This window comes from Vidua chalybeata, chromosome 6, assembly GCF_026979565.1.
Source record: "Vidua chalybeata isolate OUT-0048 chromosome 6, bVidCha1 merged haplotype, whole genome shotgun sequence".
In the NCBI taxonomy this organism is placed as follows: domain Eukaryota; kingdom Metazoa; phylum Chordata; class Aves; order Passeriformes; family Viduidae; genus Vidua; species Vidua chalybeata.
The window spans coordinates 33,012,250-33,029,958 of NC_071535.1; the positions used below are offsets into that span (position 1 = coordinate 33,012,250).

Sequence of the window (17,709 nt, forward strand, 5' to 3'; positions counted from 1 at the left end):
GAGTAGTTTAAATTAGATAGTAGTTTGTTACCTGCCCATCAGTTGTTCAAAGGTTCTTTCCATAACTTTCCGAATTCCAAGACGATCAATATCCCTCATGGAAAAATACTGGATGTCAAAGTTCTTCAAAATATAGCTGTGAAAATAATTTTTAAAAACAATCATTATTGGTTTAAGCTGAAATCTAGCAACTCTTATGGATGTGATTTCAAGCTTATTATTTCAGCTTTTACAAAAATTGTTTAATCTAAATGAACTTACTACTCAGCAGGATCCACATCCCTCAAACCAATGTACACAATATCAGATGCTGAAAGGCAGGGCTTTAGCCAGGAAAAGCCAGGAAGTTGTGGTACCTGCAAGCAAAGTTTTGGTATTAGGTCAGTTTAATGACATACTTAACAAAATGCTTCCCTGAAAACTTTGCATTGATTTATAGCATCCTTTCTTTCTCTACACAGATAAACTTCTGCACTTGAGGGTTTGGCTGATGTAATCAGTCCTTACTTTCGTTCCTATGTTCAACTCAGGTAAAATGATACAACTTTATCTGAGTTGAATGTTAATGGATTAAGTTTTTAACTCTTCTACATTTTCCAGTTTGAAGAGGAGGAGGACTAAAAACCTGAATCCACAAGCAATAGGTAATTTGCATCAGTGAGTGTAAGGAGGAATGCTAAAGTAGATACCCAGATGTAGATCATTTACCCAGGGCACTTAATGGGGATGCTCTCTAATTTACCCAATGCATTCATTATGCTCAGGTGGAAGAATAAGAACCAAGGCAGCTGTATCTTTTTAGGAGAATTACCAAAGTCATGCAAACTTACAAAAACAATACTAAAGATGGATAAATTCAAAGTGGGAAGTTGAAAAAAAGAAAAAATAAAAGAGGGGGGGAAAAAGTTGGGCCTCCACAGTGGGCTACATCATGCTGGCTTTTGATGCAGAATTGAAGAGAGTAGGTCTAGGATAGCAACTGAAAGATTATAAGGTAATAATTTTTCAGCTTTGGTAATTAAGTAGTCATGGTATGGAATTATAAAACCTTTCAGTTAGTAATATCTACTAATTTTAAGAGTGATTTAAATTAACTCAAATTTCTCTTCTCCCAGCTCTGAAAATGGCTACAGCCAACACAGCTGTCAAGCAGCTATAAGGTTTTGTTTCTGTCTTAGACTTCTCAATTACTAATTATTCTAGTTACAGTATTGGATGTTTTTAAAGGTGAACACACCCATAGCTATATTTAATTACATTAGGTTAAATTAGCACAGATTATAAAGTATTTGCTACTCTAGGTCAATGACCTGAAACCTCTTCAGTCATAAATTAAGAAGAGGGATAAATGGAGACCACTAGAAAAATAAATTCAGGTTTCAAAAATGAATTATGCAAAATTCATCATCACCACATCGTCACAAACTGAGCATAGTAATGATAACATTGTCAGATACTCTCTAGTATTAATGATTCAGTAGATTTAATACTGCAAATTCAATTACACCTCTTTGTAAATAAATAAAATTGAATGTGTTAACTGCCTTTGACAGGTTCTTTGCTTTGTTACAATGGAAAAGGAGTTGCTGATAGTAAAGCCAGAGGTGCAGGCATTTTCATGGGAAGATTTTAATAGCAGTTTGTGAGTTTAGATGGTCCCAGGAGCCTTGAAGCAGTCAGGAAAGAGGATGATAATTTCTTTTTTTGTCCCATTATTAACTTAGCTGCTGTACTGGATGAGAGTAAGAGGGTGAGCCATACGCACTTCTGCACACATAATGGTTTGCTCCTGAGAGTCAGAGGGGTATTAGCTGGACAAACCACTGTCAAAGGCACATTCTGCTACTGCTGAAGGGCTGTTTAAAAATTCATACTGTTGTAGAAGCCTCGTGGTACCAGCAGGACTCACGTTAGTTTTCCCCCCTCTAAACAGGAATACAATAGGGTAAGAAAGCCCCCCTGAGTGAGTGCACACGCCTGTTTGTGCACCTGCACAGCCAGGTTTTGTGTGAGCTGCTTCTGCAGAGGCATCCAGACTGCTGGAGTTGAGAAAGGCTTGTAACAAGATCCCATAACCAGCACCATGCCTGAGTAGCTTGCCACTAAGCTTGCCACTAGGCTAATCTTATTCTTTCTTCACTACTGTTGCTTGCAAGAAAGGCTTGCTCCCCCCACTGACCCCAGAAAGGTTACAGGTATACTTTTGCAGGTCAAAAAATCCCAATAATTGTAAAAAATTACTGCTTTTCTATGCTGCTCAAGAACTAGAACCCAGCAAACCAGTATCTCCTCCTTCCTCAGCTATCACAGAACTTTAGTTTTGTTTTCACCAAGCCATACACTGTTCACCTTAGGTGTGCTCTAAAATCTACAAAATTTTCTCTTCTTATCTCCCTTGAGAAAGTGTGTACAGTTGTCAAAAAGCAAAAAAAAATATCACCCCCTTTAACTTATGGGCAAAAAAGTAGAAATACAGTAACCTTTTGTATTAACCTTTTCATGTTCAGGGGGTGTTCCAAAAAGCCCCATTAGTTTTGCATTACTTTGGGAATTCCAACACATTTGTAGAGACCACATAAGAGTGTCTAGAAAGAGTAAAGTATGTAAAAGCACCAGATGATTCTATTGACTTGTGGATGGAAATATTTCAAAAGAATTTGCAGGAGAAAAAGCAGAAGAGCTTTATGAAATGACTGCAGTATTGCCATGCTGAACAGGAACTGATGCAGCGGTATCTTCAGTAGCCATACAGATTTAAGCATGCTTGTTCTTGCTCGGAAAGGGTATACTTCCCGCAACACAGCACCCCAAATTTGCCAGAAAAACGAGAAAATTAGGAGTAAATACTAGCAATGCAGAGTGCCAAAATGCAGTCAACTTTTCTGCAGCTCCAGCATCCATTCTCAAGATGCAGTTGCTGATCCTGCTCTCATTCTCCAGCCTAAGCTTCAGCAGAAGCAGATTGTTGTATCAAAGTTCCTACTGCAGAGGCCTCGGCTGTTCACTGCACAGGTGCTGCAGGTCCCTGTACAGCTAAGCCAGGCAGGGGACCTAAGCCTTAGGTCAACCTACTGTTCAGCACCTTGACAGCAGCAAAAACAGGCCATGCACATTCTATGTGCCCCAGGAAACAGCTATTTTTGATGATTTGACCTCTTTCCAACAAAATGGCTCTCTCTTTAAAAGCTCGCTGCAAGTAGTTACAGCTGTTTTGATTTATAATATTTACAGCACAGCCAGCACCAGAGCAGCCAGTTAGGAGAGATCATAGAGGAACAGCTCCTGTCAGGCCCCAAGGTTGTCAAAACACGGAAGAGCCAAACTAAGCAGAAGCATCATGTGAAGTATGCAGGAACCAGCTGTTCCTGGAGGTGAGCTCAGCTGGGCTCAGGGGAGGTTCCTGCTCAGCTTGTAGCAGTGCTGCCATTGCCCAGCCTGGGCAACGCCGCTCAATGACTCAGGAACAGCACCACAGTCAGCTGCTGTGTGCAGCTCACAAGGGTGCAAACACAAAGAAAAGCTTTTTCTCATTGGTGTCTCTAAGTGTGTCTATCTTGTTTACCTGTGTTTGTGGCACTTGTATATATGTGTGCATGTATGTGCATGTGTACACACACAGTAATACATATTTTTCCTTGTACTCTGATAGAAAAGATCTGCATTTGGAGCAGGTAAGAAAGAACCTCACATCAGCAATGGCGCAATGCTCTGAGGTTGCCATGTAGGATAACTACAATCAGGATACTCACTTTATCTTGAAGCTCCCTTAGGAGAAATGAGAGAGGTTGTCCATGGAGGCTTCCAGACTGAGTTGTGAGAGGCGTGTTGATATCAGCATGTGCATCCACCCAGATCACCCCCAGGTGTGGGCACTGCCGTGCATGGCCACTGACAGACCCAAGTGCCAAGCTGGAAGTACAGTAACAAAGTCTTTAGTCACCATTCCTCCTTCAGAACAACTACAAGGACAACAGGGAGTCTCTCATCTTCAGTCAGCCATGTCATTACATTTCCACACATCAGACATCTGTGACAATAAAGGGAGAATCCCATACAAACTGTATGGCATGCCACTGCTGTGATTCCAGGAGGCCAAGTAACTACTGCTTGTCACCCTTCCCACACACTTAATCTTCACCTGTTCTAGGTCCAAGTGCTCCAGAAAATCTAGCCTTTTTTTTATTCTACTCATGACACCTTCCCCCACAATTCCTTCCTACACGCCCTACCATCTTCAACCAGTTCTCAGACCAAAGGTTCGTGAAAAAGGGGAAGAAGATTTGTGTTGTAAGATCTGTTGCAAAATTGTCTGTGTGTAGGCATTACAAACCTATCCCAAGAAATGATGAGCAAAAGAGACACGTCACTAAACATTCAGCAATAAAGAAACTGAGCAGTTCCTCTGAAGGAACTTGATGGCACAAACTTTCCCAAAGAGGAAAACCTCAGTTGTGTGTCTACACAACTGATCACAGACCAGTCTGGAACTAAGCAGTACTGTCTGAGAAGGTCAGGTTCTTGTAGCTGTCTTCTATGTTCCACCTAAAAGCCCATCCTTAAGGTATTGCCAAGAAATTACCCCTGAGTTGTTCCCCAAGTCCCCTTGTTTTTTAAATTAAATTCTTGCACTCCAAGACCTGCAGCATGAACCACTAATTGTTTTTAGATCAGCTCACCTGTGATCACCTCCTAAAGTCACACATCTGTGTCCAGCAGCTACTGCTCTGCTCACTGCATCAGCCAGCATCTGGCTGGCCAAGCCCACCGACCGCGGGTATAAAACCAGGTTGTTGTACAGTTCATCGTTGGGAACTTGAGTGAAATTCAAATCTCCAAAGTCATGCACTTGGCATCCTGGGAACACAGCAAAAAAAGGAGAAAGTGACTTAAATGCATTCCCAGGGAAATGCTCAAAATCAGTTGGCAAGTATGAAAGGAACAGTGGAAAAGGAATGGATCCATTTGACTGTTTGCATGGGATGCAACTGTCACAGCATTACAAATTAGAAAGTATAAGACAACATTATCAGCTTAAGACAGCTTTGATTTAGCAATAAGCTATGCCAATCATAAAAAGTCACTTAGAAAAAGTTTGGATTTAAAAAAAAAATTCATTATAAATTCTAACACGAAATATTATAGTCTGCATTGCCATCTTCCTTCCCATTCAGACAGATTGTATACAGCCTCAGATAAGTTCAATTGCTTAAAGATGCCAAAGACTACACATTTCACTAACTATAGCTAGTTTTTTACATTTTCAAGGTCCCCAAAAATCCTGGCACAAAAATGCCAAATAACAAATAATATAATTTTCTTATAATACTTCCAGACAACTCCATGGAGGATTCACTAGTGCTTTCTTAGGAGAATCTGTCCATTTTCTCAACACAAGCTATTCTAGAAGGCATTTTAGTTCTGGGAGTTTGATCCCAAAACTTTTTGAGATCCTTTCATTGCCAGTTACAGCTTGATTAGCTGTTGAACCCGAGAACATTCTGGGTGTAAAATTCAGCCTTTCCTCTCAGAGGCTCTCAGTTTATGACAGGCCTCTCACTGCAGGCTCTGATGAGGGCAGTAAAGGCCCCAGGGTATTTACAGCTACACCAACAGTGGCTCAAATAAGACCACCCTGAATACCAGTCATGCCTGTCCCCTTTGCTCCTCAGAATCACTAGTCTGTTTGCAGTTCAAAGCATCCAGGCCAGAGCTTGACATTTGGCCTTTAGCCATCCTGTGCTTAATGGGACAATTTGAAAAATTTAAAGCAAGTCAACACAAAGAAACAGCCTACTTGGGGCTCTGGGTTCCTGCTTAACTTCCAGTAAGCTATTAGTCTGTCTAGGAAACTGGCTCTGTGAATTTGCTTGGTGGATATTGCATAAAAGATTAGTTGAGAAATACATGACTTCTTCATATTTTAAAAGGAGTTTCGACTGGTGAAATGAATGAAGTTACTTGTGCAGTCACTTGTGCAGATTTGGTGCTGGGAAATAGGCAAGCATATATTTTATACCAGGGACAGAGGTGGGCAGATGTTGGGGTATTTACAAATGAACATGTCAGCTGAGCACAGCTGCTCTACAAAGGATTGAATAAATGTCCTAGCAACTCTGAGAAAACACATTCTCTGCAGTGACTTAAAGCAGTACCATGACATACCACTCCCACATACCACTCCCAGCTTTTCAAAAGGTAATACAGATACCCAACTGCTTTTTTTTCCTCCCGTAGACAAGACCTAATTAAGCAACAGGATGAAGGCTCTGGAATTTTGAGCCCATTTTGTGCAGATTTGAATGTGTTATCTGATCTCTGTGACCACTACATTTTCTACCTTCTGTTTGTTCTGGTACTGTGCAGAAGCAGAAAAAAAGTTGCGAGTTCCAAGATGTTCAGTAAATGTTAAAAGTTTGGGGTTTTTTTGTATTTGTGTCATCCTGCAAGACTACTTCTCCAACATATGCACACTGCTACATTTCAGTATTTCAAAGTTTGATGAAAGTACTTAAGCATGCCTGAACCTTGTAGCAGTTTCTTTTCTCAGCTTTGTGCATCCCTTGTCTCTAGGCCTACACTACTTATGTGCTTGCAGAGGACAGTTCAGGTTTCCCAGGGTGATAAGGAATGTTTTAAAGCAGCCATCTAAAGGCTGATTAATCTCAGAAGTACACACTAATCAAATACTCAAACATTAATATCTCCTCTTACTATGACTTCTTTTAATGGTGCCCAGTGTTTTGAAAACTGAGATTAAATGACCTTAGTGCAAAAGGAAAGCTTAGTGAATAGATAGTGCACAGAGAAAGAAATTCACAGTACTTAATTATGCCATGTATCCCAAAGTGTGGGAAGTGCATGTGTACACAGTTTTTCAAATGACCAGATACTAGAGATGAAATTAAAATGCACATTTGTCTTAATGGCACTGAACAAAGAAAAACCAGTTCAATACATCAATAATTACTTTTATAATTTGACATGGCTTCTATTTAGAATCTCAGCTATTAGTCTAAAACTTAAAGACCTGAATTGTTTTCCACTTCATCTGCCTGCTTGCACACAGATTTATTTCTTAAATCAAAGCTCTCTCGACCACATTATTTGTGCACAGAAATTGCTCAATGGATAGACATGCTGTACTGCTCTGCAAATTGGGAGCTTTTGCTGTCATTTGGCCATTAGTGAAAGGTTTTCTAATCTACCTCACCAAATAATATCCACTTACTTTCTTTGGTAGCTGGGACACTTTATTTTATACAGATACTAATACTTTATTTTACATAGATACTAATACTTGTAAACAAAACAGCTTTTTAAATCAGCACCGAAAGTTAACATGAAGAATATATGTGGCCTTTTAAAAGGCAGTAGATTCAAGTTCTGAAATGTAGAAAAAACTATGGGCAGATAGGAAAGCCAGCTTCCTTACATTCATTAGAAAGCATAGCATCCACACCATTTGTCAGTGAAGCAGGTCAGGTCTAGCCAGGATTAAAGGTCTTTTAAATTCAAACATACCATAAGTACCATACTTAAGGAGTAAGCAGCATAGGCACTTTGCTAGTAATGAAAGAACATAAAACTAAATGTGATCAAAAGTTCACACTTTCAAGCCCTAACAAAAATTGCTTTCAAATGAAAAACACATTATTGTTTGATTCATTAGTCAATTATCAACAGTGCAGGAAATTTATAACAACCAAATACATACAAGTCAGCCTCCAGCTCCAGCAGAGATCCCTTTTTGAAGTGAGGAAAACAAAAAAGCAGTAATCTATTTTCTATTTCAAAAAAGAGTAATCTATTTCTGTTACAGCAGCTTGAAAGAGATACAAGGGAGATAAAGGTGTCAATCTGAGTAGGAACATGCAGTATAGTTACATAACTAACACATGCATATGCATAGCAGTCCTGTCAGAATGTACGACCAGCGTGGAAAGGCAGCATCTGCAGCTGAGGAGTGCAATCCTCAGGGCTTCAATGCCTCCCCTCTGTCATCAGAGGTGCCTGGGGACACAGTCCAGCCAAAAAATGAATAAATTAGCTTGAAAGAGTTTGCACAGTAGATCATTCCCAGGTTAATTTCTTTTGACCAGAAAAGGTTAGGGAAAGATCACACAGGCATTCAACATGCAGACCAGGGGATGCAGGGGATGGAGAGCTGTCATTTATCCAGCCTGCACAGCCAGAACCTTACTTGTATCAGGTAGAACAAATCCTCATTTTTCCTACTTAGGAGCCTTAGACTTAGAAATTTTTGAAAAAGAAAAAAGAAAAAAAGAATCACACTCACAAAAAAACCCACCAAAGACAAAACAAAACAAACAAAAAACCCCAAACACCAACCAACAACAGCAAAACGCAATTAAAAAAAAAAAACAAAAAACAAAAAACAAACAAACAAAAAAAAACAACCAAAAAAAAACCAAAAAAAACACACACCATCAAAGAAACCCCAACAAATTAAGTATATACCTGAGAAAACTGTTCTGTGCATGCCTTTTCAATTAAGCTGTTAATGTATCACTCATGCTCAACTCAGTGATGCTTACAACTGGTACATTAGATGTACAAGCTGTATACATCTGTCCAGCTGTATGACAAGTCTGAAGTATACTTCCTATCATAAGCAAAATACACACTGTAGCCAGCAGTTACTACAGTAATTTCCCTGCACAGATTTAGAGAATTTCCTTCTGTAAAACCAGGCAGCTCATGTGGCATTTAATCAGAAAACATCTGGGCAGCAGCACAGAAAGCTTCCCCCCACCCCCACTAGGAAATTGCACCAGCAACAGAAGCAGCAAACTTGATAGTAGGAGATTCAGCTTTCCAAACCCAGGCTGTTTGCTGACATTGCCCCATGGCACATTCACATAATAAATATAACAGCTCTGCAAGGCAGCGAATGGGAATTGGAACAAAAGCGCAAGGATCATGGGATAGAACTAATCTCCCAACACTGCTGGTTTACAATGGGTATTTGTGAACTGGACTTAAAAAAAAAACTCAAAACCTCAATTAATGGGAAAAGTAAATCCTCTTCTGGGTGAACTACTGTCAAAGGAATCTGGAAATCCTACAGTTACTAGACCTTCTTTCATACCATGTTATATATAAAGCTGCTCACATGAAAGCACCACTCCTGCAAACTGTTTTCTCAGATTATAGCACCATTTACTAAATCACCACAAACACATAAAGGCCTTTTGCGATGCAGTGACTATTATGAACAATGTTTATAGGCAAACATAACATTTTACTTCAAATGAATGAAACCAAGTTACCATCCATCTCTTCAGAATGAACCCATTGGTTTATGGTGGGGACTTTGTAATCCTTTCTCAGAGACACTGTCAAAATGTTACACAACAGCAAACAAGTGATTCAATTCATTCTGACCAATGCATTCTGAAGCTTTTTTTAAGGCAGTTTTAACCCTCCAGAATTATCCAGGATGTGTGTGTATGTTACAACTACACAAACAAAGTGCATACTTTCATTTTACATGAATAGGAAATTAGGCTAGCAAGGTTCCCACTACAAGAGACAGACTTCAGCAGCCTAATTTAATCATAACTCGCTTGCTAGGAAGTTCAGTACACAGCATCTACCAGTTATCTGCTAGAAGAGGTATAGGCATATAGGTATCTACTGGATACATAGCTGATGGCTCAATAGATACCTGTCAGCTCTAAAATTTCACTTCCTAAAAGGCAAGTTCTTGTCTGAGCATTTCCCATCCTTTTATTTGAAATTTTGAAAGGTCTGGTTTAAGACAAAGTTTCTGTAGCTGTAAATATTTAAAAAGCTTCATCTCCTACAAAAGCAATTAGCAAACCCAATTCCAACTGCTGCCCCAAGTCTGTAGTCAAGATGTCCCTTGCATAAAGTGAGCCAAAAATTATTTTTCCGACCCCAAATTGAGTGGCCACCTCATTTCCCTTTGAAAACTGCTTATAACTTTAATCTCTGATGAAATTCAGTGCAGTTGACCTTAAGAGGTCTTCAAAAACGTCACTCTGAGGTGTTGGGAAACATTTGCACTGTGCCTTGCATCAGAGAGAAGGGTGTAGCTATTGCGTCTGCCACACCACCAACAAACCCTGCACATGTTCTAATTCCCGTCAAATGAGCTTAACCCAGACACAGTTCCTGATAACAAGAACACAATGGGGCCCTTACAGCCATGAGGATCATAATGCCAAAAGAGCATTCCTCAACAACAGACACCTTGTGCTTTAGATTGTTACAGAAGTAAACAGTTACTACATTTGCTAACCCAGGCAGGTAACACTTGAGAGGAAGGGCAAGCAGAATATATTAGAGATTACTGAAATTCTCTTCCTCCCTCTTAACCAGCTGGGAGAAACTAAGATCTGACCACTTTACTTCTTCATATACAAATGAAAAATCTGGTGCATTGGTGGTCTGTGTGGTTTTTTTTTTTTTTTTTTTTTTTTTTTTTTTTTTTTTTTGGTGTGTTTTTTTTGTTTTGTTTTTTTTTTTTGTTGTTTTTTTTTTTAATTTAACTTCAGTGCTTCATTCCCTGCTTTTCAGCAGGTGGTGTTATAATAGAAATTTCTATCTTTTGTCCAAACACAGTCCTCCATACCATATTCACATAAGCATATACCTGCCATAGGTCTCTTGGTCTTGTGAGTCCACAATGAGACATGTGAATCAAATTTCAAATGAGAAAGCAGTAATAGATCAAGTGTGCTGTAAAGCAGATCAAAACCCAACTCATTACCTAATGTTCCCTCTGTCATCTCCCTTTGTGCCTCCCCCTCCCCCTAGTAACTCCACTCCTTCAACAGAATTAATAGCAAAAAATAAACCAGGATGTGATCTAAATGTACTCCAATCCAGAGAGAATTATATAGGTGCAGAAATTCAGCTAAGTCATGCATTAAAACTAATTTTATAATGTGAAAATATCTAGCATGAAGGGTATTACTATAAATAAAAAAAAAAAATACAAAAGCCCCAAGAGCTCTGTTCATTGGTCCTTGACCCTAGTCTCCCTTTATTTAAAGATTAGGAAGAAATAATCAGTTCAGGTTTTCCTGATCTTCACCAGCACAGCTTTATTTTTAAAGGTATTTAAACTAAACTGACACACAGAACAATTGCAGTTAAAGCACCAAGTGACATTTACCCCAAATTCACAAAGATTCTTTTAAAGCCAATTTCATAGAGTGCAACCTCGAGTATGCACCAGCCAAAAGGGAGAGGGAAAAACAAATATCAAATCGATGGATGGCTGACAAAGCTTTTCATTCCAAAGCAGATTGTGTGCTCCATCAGCATGGGGAAGGGAAGAGAATATCAGAACCAACTGACTGCAAGGACTGCTCTGATTCTATTTTCAGTGTTGGCATTTATCTCCTGACTTCCAAGGCTACCTGTAATCATGCAAATATCGAAGGCACAACAGTCAAAAGCATAAACTGCAGCTGCTGAGCACAGTTGTGCACAGCAGAGCACACTCCCCCAGGGGAGCTTAGCCTCCCCTGCTCAAGGCAAGACAGCCAATGAGGTCTGGTGGGAAGAAGCAACCTAAAAACAGTCTTAGTGGAAGCCTCTTCAAAACACCTCTGCTCCAAAACCCCAGCAGGGCTCCTGCTGCCTGCCAGGTCATCAGAGGCACTTCCTGGCTGCCTTCCCTCACAGAGTGGAGCAGCACCTACCCCTGATGCATTCTGACAAGTGGCATAGTTTCAAAGACTCATTGCAAATGCCAGTTACAATCAACCCCTTTGGCTGTGCTTGGATTTTTGACAAACCACTGGTCTTTGAAGGTAACCAATCATGGCTAATCCACATTTGAGAGATAAACAAGAATAGCAGAGTCTCATGGATCTTTATCTCTGTATAAATAAAAAGAGGTAATTAAGTCTAGTTCCAGAAATAAGTTGCAGTACTACATAAGTATGTTGTACTGATATTATTAAACAGAAGTGTTCGGGCACGCTTGTGTCTAAGGGAAAGGAAAGAGAAGAGGACTGCCATTTACCCATTTTGTTTCGGGGGAAAAGCAGGGGGAGAGGGTGTTCCTGGATTAAAAAAAAAAAAAAAAAAGCATTCCTATTTCTGCTTCGTAGGGAAGAATTAGCTGTTAGTCTGACCTCATTATGTTATATCCAAACTGATTTTTGTTCCTGAGGATGTTCCTAGCAAATAAATACTTAACTTTGACTGTACTAGCACCAGATGTGATCAGAAATAAAAAGACATGAACAGTAGCATTTCTTACCTCAACAATGCAGAGATTTAACTAAACAAGGTGCTGCTTAAATGCCAGCAGTTATTTAAAAATTTGCCTGTCTCCCACTTAATCAACAGCAGAAAACATAACTCAAAAAAAGCTAGATCTTGATGAAATCTATACAACAAATTTAGACTTTATTGGAATTCTAGAGATTAGAGATATTTGACTGGTTGTACTAATGTCTTTACAAGTTTAAAATACTGAGTTTTGAAGAGAAACAACTAAGGTAAAAGCTAGTGCAAAACAAAGCTAGAGTCTAACCCAAGAATTCAAGAATCTATTCCTGACAGATCTTGTTTCTAACATGTAAATCCAATCTCAGTTCAAATACAGGGCAAGCAGAATGGTAGTTTGTCAAATTCTTCAGGGATACAGGCAACTTTTTAAACACATTTACTGGATGGACTGATTAACATTATTTTCCCAACAATGCAGCTGTAACTCTTGCCAGTGCAAATCTGATGAATCCCAGCACCTATACTTATTTATGCATAATTGGTGCATAACTAAAAAACTGGTTATCTTCCTTCTAAACTCTTTACTGAAGAAGATTTAGGTGGACAAAGAAGAGATATGTTGAAGCATCTTCCTCATGATTTATTAAGACTGATACTAACCATATGAGCTATCTTGGTGAAGAAGCAAAGTTGCATTGCTATTTCTGGCAGCAGATGTCAACAGGAGTCCAATGGTTTTGGGCAAAGCAGTAGTGTAACTCCAGAGACACGGGGATTAACAGCTCCACTCCTCTTTTAGAGGAGGTTACTCCTTTCTGAGTCACTACACAGACCTCATGAAACCTATCACTGAAGATTTTTTTCCAGTCAAACAGAAGATTGGCGATAAGATGCACATTCTCTCTGACACGTATAGTTCCCCTCTGTGTGTAAGCTACATGTTTCTGCAGTTCACCAAGTTGTCAAGCCAGCAACTCAGATCCAAACTTTGCTAATCAATTCTACAGTAACCCAAGTCCAAGCCTGACTAAGCTCAGCAACCCAGCTGCATACAGTTCTAAATAAAGACAAAAAAAAAAATTAATTCCGCAATCAACAATAGCCAACATACAGGAATGAATATTTGGGAAGAAATCTTACACTAAAGTTGTTCCAGTGCCAGCAGCAACACAGATGCTCTAAGTCACCTCAAAGGCAACAGTAAGACACAGTGGCTCTCTATTAAGTATAAAAAATTGAGTAAAGCCTTTCTCTCAAGTAAGAGGACGAGGCAAAAACTGGATTGAAGTGTGATCAGATTCTCTACCTAATATGCAGCAAACAGGAGAGGCCCAAGAAATTATCACTTGAAAAAATTTCATACTTTGCACCTTCAGTAGCTTATGCATCTGCCACCTATCTTCCTCACTCCTAGCCAACAAAAGTCCAAAAGCCTCCACATATTGCACCCATTTCTGTTTACTGTTAGAGCAATACACAGCCCTACATGCTTTGCACCCTTTTCTCTCCCATGCCAAGGAGGTGTAGGTCTCTGTTTTCACATGGTACTTTTACTTCTTTTGCAACATGCCCTTTAAGGTGATAATATTTTAGTTTCCTTTAGGAGAAGAAGCAGAGCCAAAAGACAAACATCTCAAAGTGCATAAAAATCCCCACAGGCAGAGTAAGTTATATTTTAATTTACTCCTGCTAGGCTTACACACCCGCTGCTTTTGGCTTGGGAGATGAACTCCTGCTACAGTAACTCTGAGTACACCTAGAGCTGCTACCAACAGGTAACTGTGATCTCTCTGGTTCTCACAAGGGGGGAAAAAGTCAAATTGGTGGCTCAGATTCACCTCTGACAGTCTGGTACAGACTAGCAACAACATCTGTCTCTGTGCTCCCTCCTCGGATTTCAGCCTAAGCATAAACAAGCAGTTCACAGGCAGTCTTTAACTGAGGCAGCCAAGAAGTTACTATATACCATGTAGGTATGGTCACAGAATCTCTCAAGGGAGGGACCCCTCCCAAAAAATAGAAATTAGAATAGCAGCTCAGAACACTGCAATAGGACTATGAAAGAACAGAAATTCAGATAGGGTCAAAGGAACAATAAAATTCCAGCACCAGCCCCCCCCCCCTCCAATACACCAGCCAGTGAAAGCAAAGTGGAAAACACTGCAAAAAGTAGAAACAAAAGTTTAGTGTTCTCACTCCTTCTGATACGGCTGGAGCACTATCACCAGAAGTCATTAAATAAGACAGACAAGCGTGTGAAGAGCCATGTGGCTGCTTCATACTCAAAGTAACAAACAAACATAGTATATGCATCTTACTACCCAAATGCTACCTTTTAGCCAACCCTCCAGAGCACCTTCATTTTATACAGGTCGAGTTGAACTTGAATTACAAATGGAAAATGAATTAATCAAAACTCTAAACAAATAAACTTTAAAATTTCAGGCAAACAGAAGAGTCTGATCACCAGAAATCTCTTCCATTTGAAAGACTGTGAGGGCAATTTTCAGAGTTACTGTTAATGCAAAGGAATAGTGCTTCTTTCCCCCATCTGTACTTCTTTAGATGGCCCAGAATCCAGTCTCACTCTTCTACTGGGAAGCATCATTGCACATTTCATACCTGGTTTCAAAGTGGTAATGACAAGGAAAATCAAGTTTATAGCATTCTTTCATATGCAAGCAGGGAATGGGGGGATGTAACAGACACTTTCCATATGCACCCACATACAGAGACCCTGTGGTCACAAATGCTTCAGAACTAGCCAGTACAAATGAAGAAAGCCCTGTGTCTTACACAAATGTTATTTATTTTTAAAGGAGAAACCTGGTCTGCTGCAGTACAATTTGCCTGATCCTGGAAAACAATCAAGAATGCATGAAAATTATTAACTCCTATAATAAAGCAGATAAATAGAATGTCAAAATTAATAATTAGAATCATACTGTGGCTCCATTCATACTGTGGCCTTCTTAAAAGTATGACCAGAAAATTCATAGTGTTATAAAGACAAAGCAGCTAAATTTTTACTGCCAGTTCAGCATACCACAGGACTCCAAGTAATGGCACTATGACAATAGTACTGCAGCCAAAGCTATCCTGGCATCCCAGGGAAGAAAAATAAGCAGCACACATATAAAAATGAACATTTGTTAATTTTCCATGAACAACAAATGTGTACAGTACAAAAGGCTACATGGCAGCATCCTCCTCCATCTAGCAGCCTCCCCTGGAGCAGATTGTCTTTGCACTGTAAAGCACTCCTCTGTGCATGCTGGCGACTGTCATCATTTCAGGATGGGCCCTCACAGCAGAACCTGTTCTTAAAAGGGCTGCAGAGATTTAAGCAGCAACAGACATCAACACCACCTTAAAGAAAAAACCAACCCCACCCCAGTGGAAGAACATGCCAGCAATAGGAAACTGCAACTGCAGAAGGAAGAGCTTCTAAAAATGGTAAGGGACCAGCAAGAAAATACCTGCATGTGCATAACTAATTGATGAGTAAACTTAGAAGAAACTAAGCAGTGAAAGTATTTTTAAAATTTAGTTTAGCTTGCTTCATTTCTATCCCCATAACATTCTGATACTGGAATCCAGAAAGGGCTTGAATTTCCCTTTCTTTCTACCTTCTATAAGCTCCTATTGAAGTGAACTTGTGTCAGGCAAATAAGAGGGCTTTTTTTTCTAGTTTTTAATTTTGTTGGGTTTTGTGGGTTTGGGGTTTTCCTCAAAGAATTCCTTCAAAGTGGAAACATTAGCTCTGAATCATTTGAAAGAGAAAACCAAGCCTTCCAGTATAAAATTCTATTATTGATACAAAGTAATCTGCTGCCTACAGTCTTATTTAGAAGAGCATCCTCCTTTCAAATGTAGCTTTTACTTAGTTTCAAATAAACTTTAGGCTCAGTAACTATTCCAGTACTAAGAACCTCTTTTAGATGCCCTCTGCCACATTTGCTGAAATTATAGATCATGCTCACTAGAATTCAAGTATTGCCAACAATGGCAATGTCTGTACTTTGCACAAAACAAGCAAGGAAAAGAATATCTACACATTTGGCTGCCAACTGGGATTTTCAGCTTGTGAATCCTAGGATATGCAGGATAAGCCTACAGGGCTGCACAGAACAATTACTTCTGTTTTGAAGACTTCTTACAATTCAGAATAAAATTGCTAGAGGGCTATTAGGCAATTATCTCTGTATGCATCTAAACTCCACTGACACTAACCACCCAGGGAGCAGATATTGGTTCTCTCTGTGGTACATCCCTGCAATCCATCCTCATCACACCATTTTCAGTAACACTCTTTAGATTAAAGATTTTTTAAGACACAGTTCAGCTTTACAAGTTTCTATCCCTCGTGTCCTGTTTCTAATAACTGTGGCACAGCTTTCTGCAGGTCTCAGCTCGTAGACGTAATAGATGTGAGAAGCTGAATCACAATTAAGTGCATGGATTTGCTTGCACAAAAAGACCAGAAACAGCCCATTCACAGGGTGGTATTTGCAAGCGTTTTCAAAGACTTCACACAAGACCTCTTACATAAAACTGACGACTTCTCCAGAAAATTCTGAATTTCATCACCTGGAAGCATACGAATCTTTTAGGAACAAACTGGTAACGAACACAGAAGAAAAAATCAAGGCAAAGCCCGCACTATGTGACAACCCGCGGATCAGTTAGTTGTCTGGATGCCACGAGCGCACACAGCGATTCCGACGGCCGCTCGCTTCCCCGGCTCTCCTGCAGCCAGCACGGGAGCAGCACACGCTCCGCGTGCCGCTGCGGCGCTCGCTGTGCCAGTGCGGGCGGCTCGGGGCGCGTCCCGTTGTTCCGGGCAGCCGGAGCGCATCGCGGCCGGGGAGCCGGGACCACCGGCCGCTCTTTGTTCCGGGACCCCAGCAGGGCCCGGTGCGGCTCCTCCCGGTGCGGAATGCGACGAGCCTCTCCCTCCCGGCACCTCCGCAAGGCTGCGGGCATCGCCGGGGTACGGTGCGTTCCGTGAGTCACCGGAGGCAGGACCCGTCTCCCCCCGCCCGCAGCGAGCGGCTGAGTCACGCTGCCCCGAGAGGGGAGGGGGCGATGCGGGCGGCCCCGCAGCCCCGCCGCCACCCCCGCCCGCCCGCCGCGCTGTGCTCACCGAGCCCGGCCAGCCGCTCCACCAGCCCCGCGGCGCGGAGGGTAGCGGGGCCGTGGTCCACTCCCCGCCGTTTCTGCGAGACAAAGAGAGGGGGAACGCGTCAGACGGCGCTGCCCGCAGCCAGGTACGCAAGCCCCGCCGGGGAAGGGGAGCCGGGCGACCGCGGCAGCCGGCGCACCCCGGCGATGCCCACCTGGCCCCTGGAGAGCGGGGCTCCCACCAGCGCCAGGGAGTGCGCCCTGCGGCGCAGCGGGAGCGCGGCGCCGGGCTGGGCGCGCAGCAGGCGGGCGAGGGGCCCGCGCAGGGCCATGGCGGGGCGATGCTGCCGC

The 17,709-nt window shown here is 41.2% G+C and overlaps 1 protein-coding gene across 1 annotated transcript in view; it reads right to left on the reverse strand.

The window, feature by feature from the left end:
* The window catches only part of ARG2 (arginase 2), a 20,289-nt gene extending 2,580 nt beyond the window's left edge, over positions 1 to 17,709 (reverse strand). Inside the window, exons 1-6 of the mRNA XM_053944444.1 lie at positions 17,574 to 17,709; positions 17,381 to 17,453; positions 4,677 to 4,854; positions 3,750 to 3,909; positions 262 to 356; positions 32 to 136 (exon numbers count right to left, since the gene is read on the reverse strand). Coding sequence (XP_053800419.1) covers positions 32 to 136; positions 262 to 356; positions 3,750 to 3,909; positions 4,677 to 4,854; positions 17,381 to 17,453; positions 17,574 to 17,690 — 728 coding nt within the window. The 5' untranslated portion in view covers positions 17,691 to 17,709. The remainder of the gene's footprint in view (positions 1 to 31; positions 137 to 261; positions 357 to 3,749; positions 3,910 to 4,676; positions 4,855 to 17,380; positions 17,454 to 17,573) is intronic.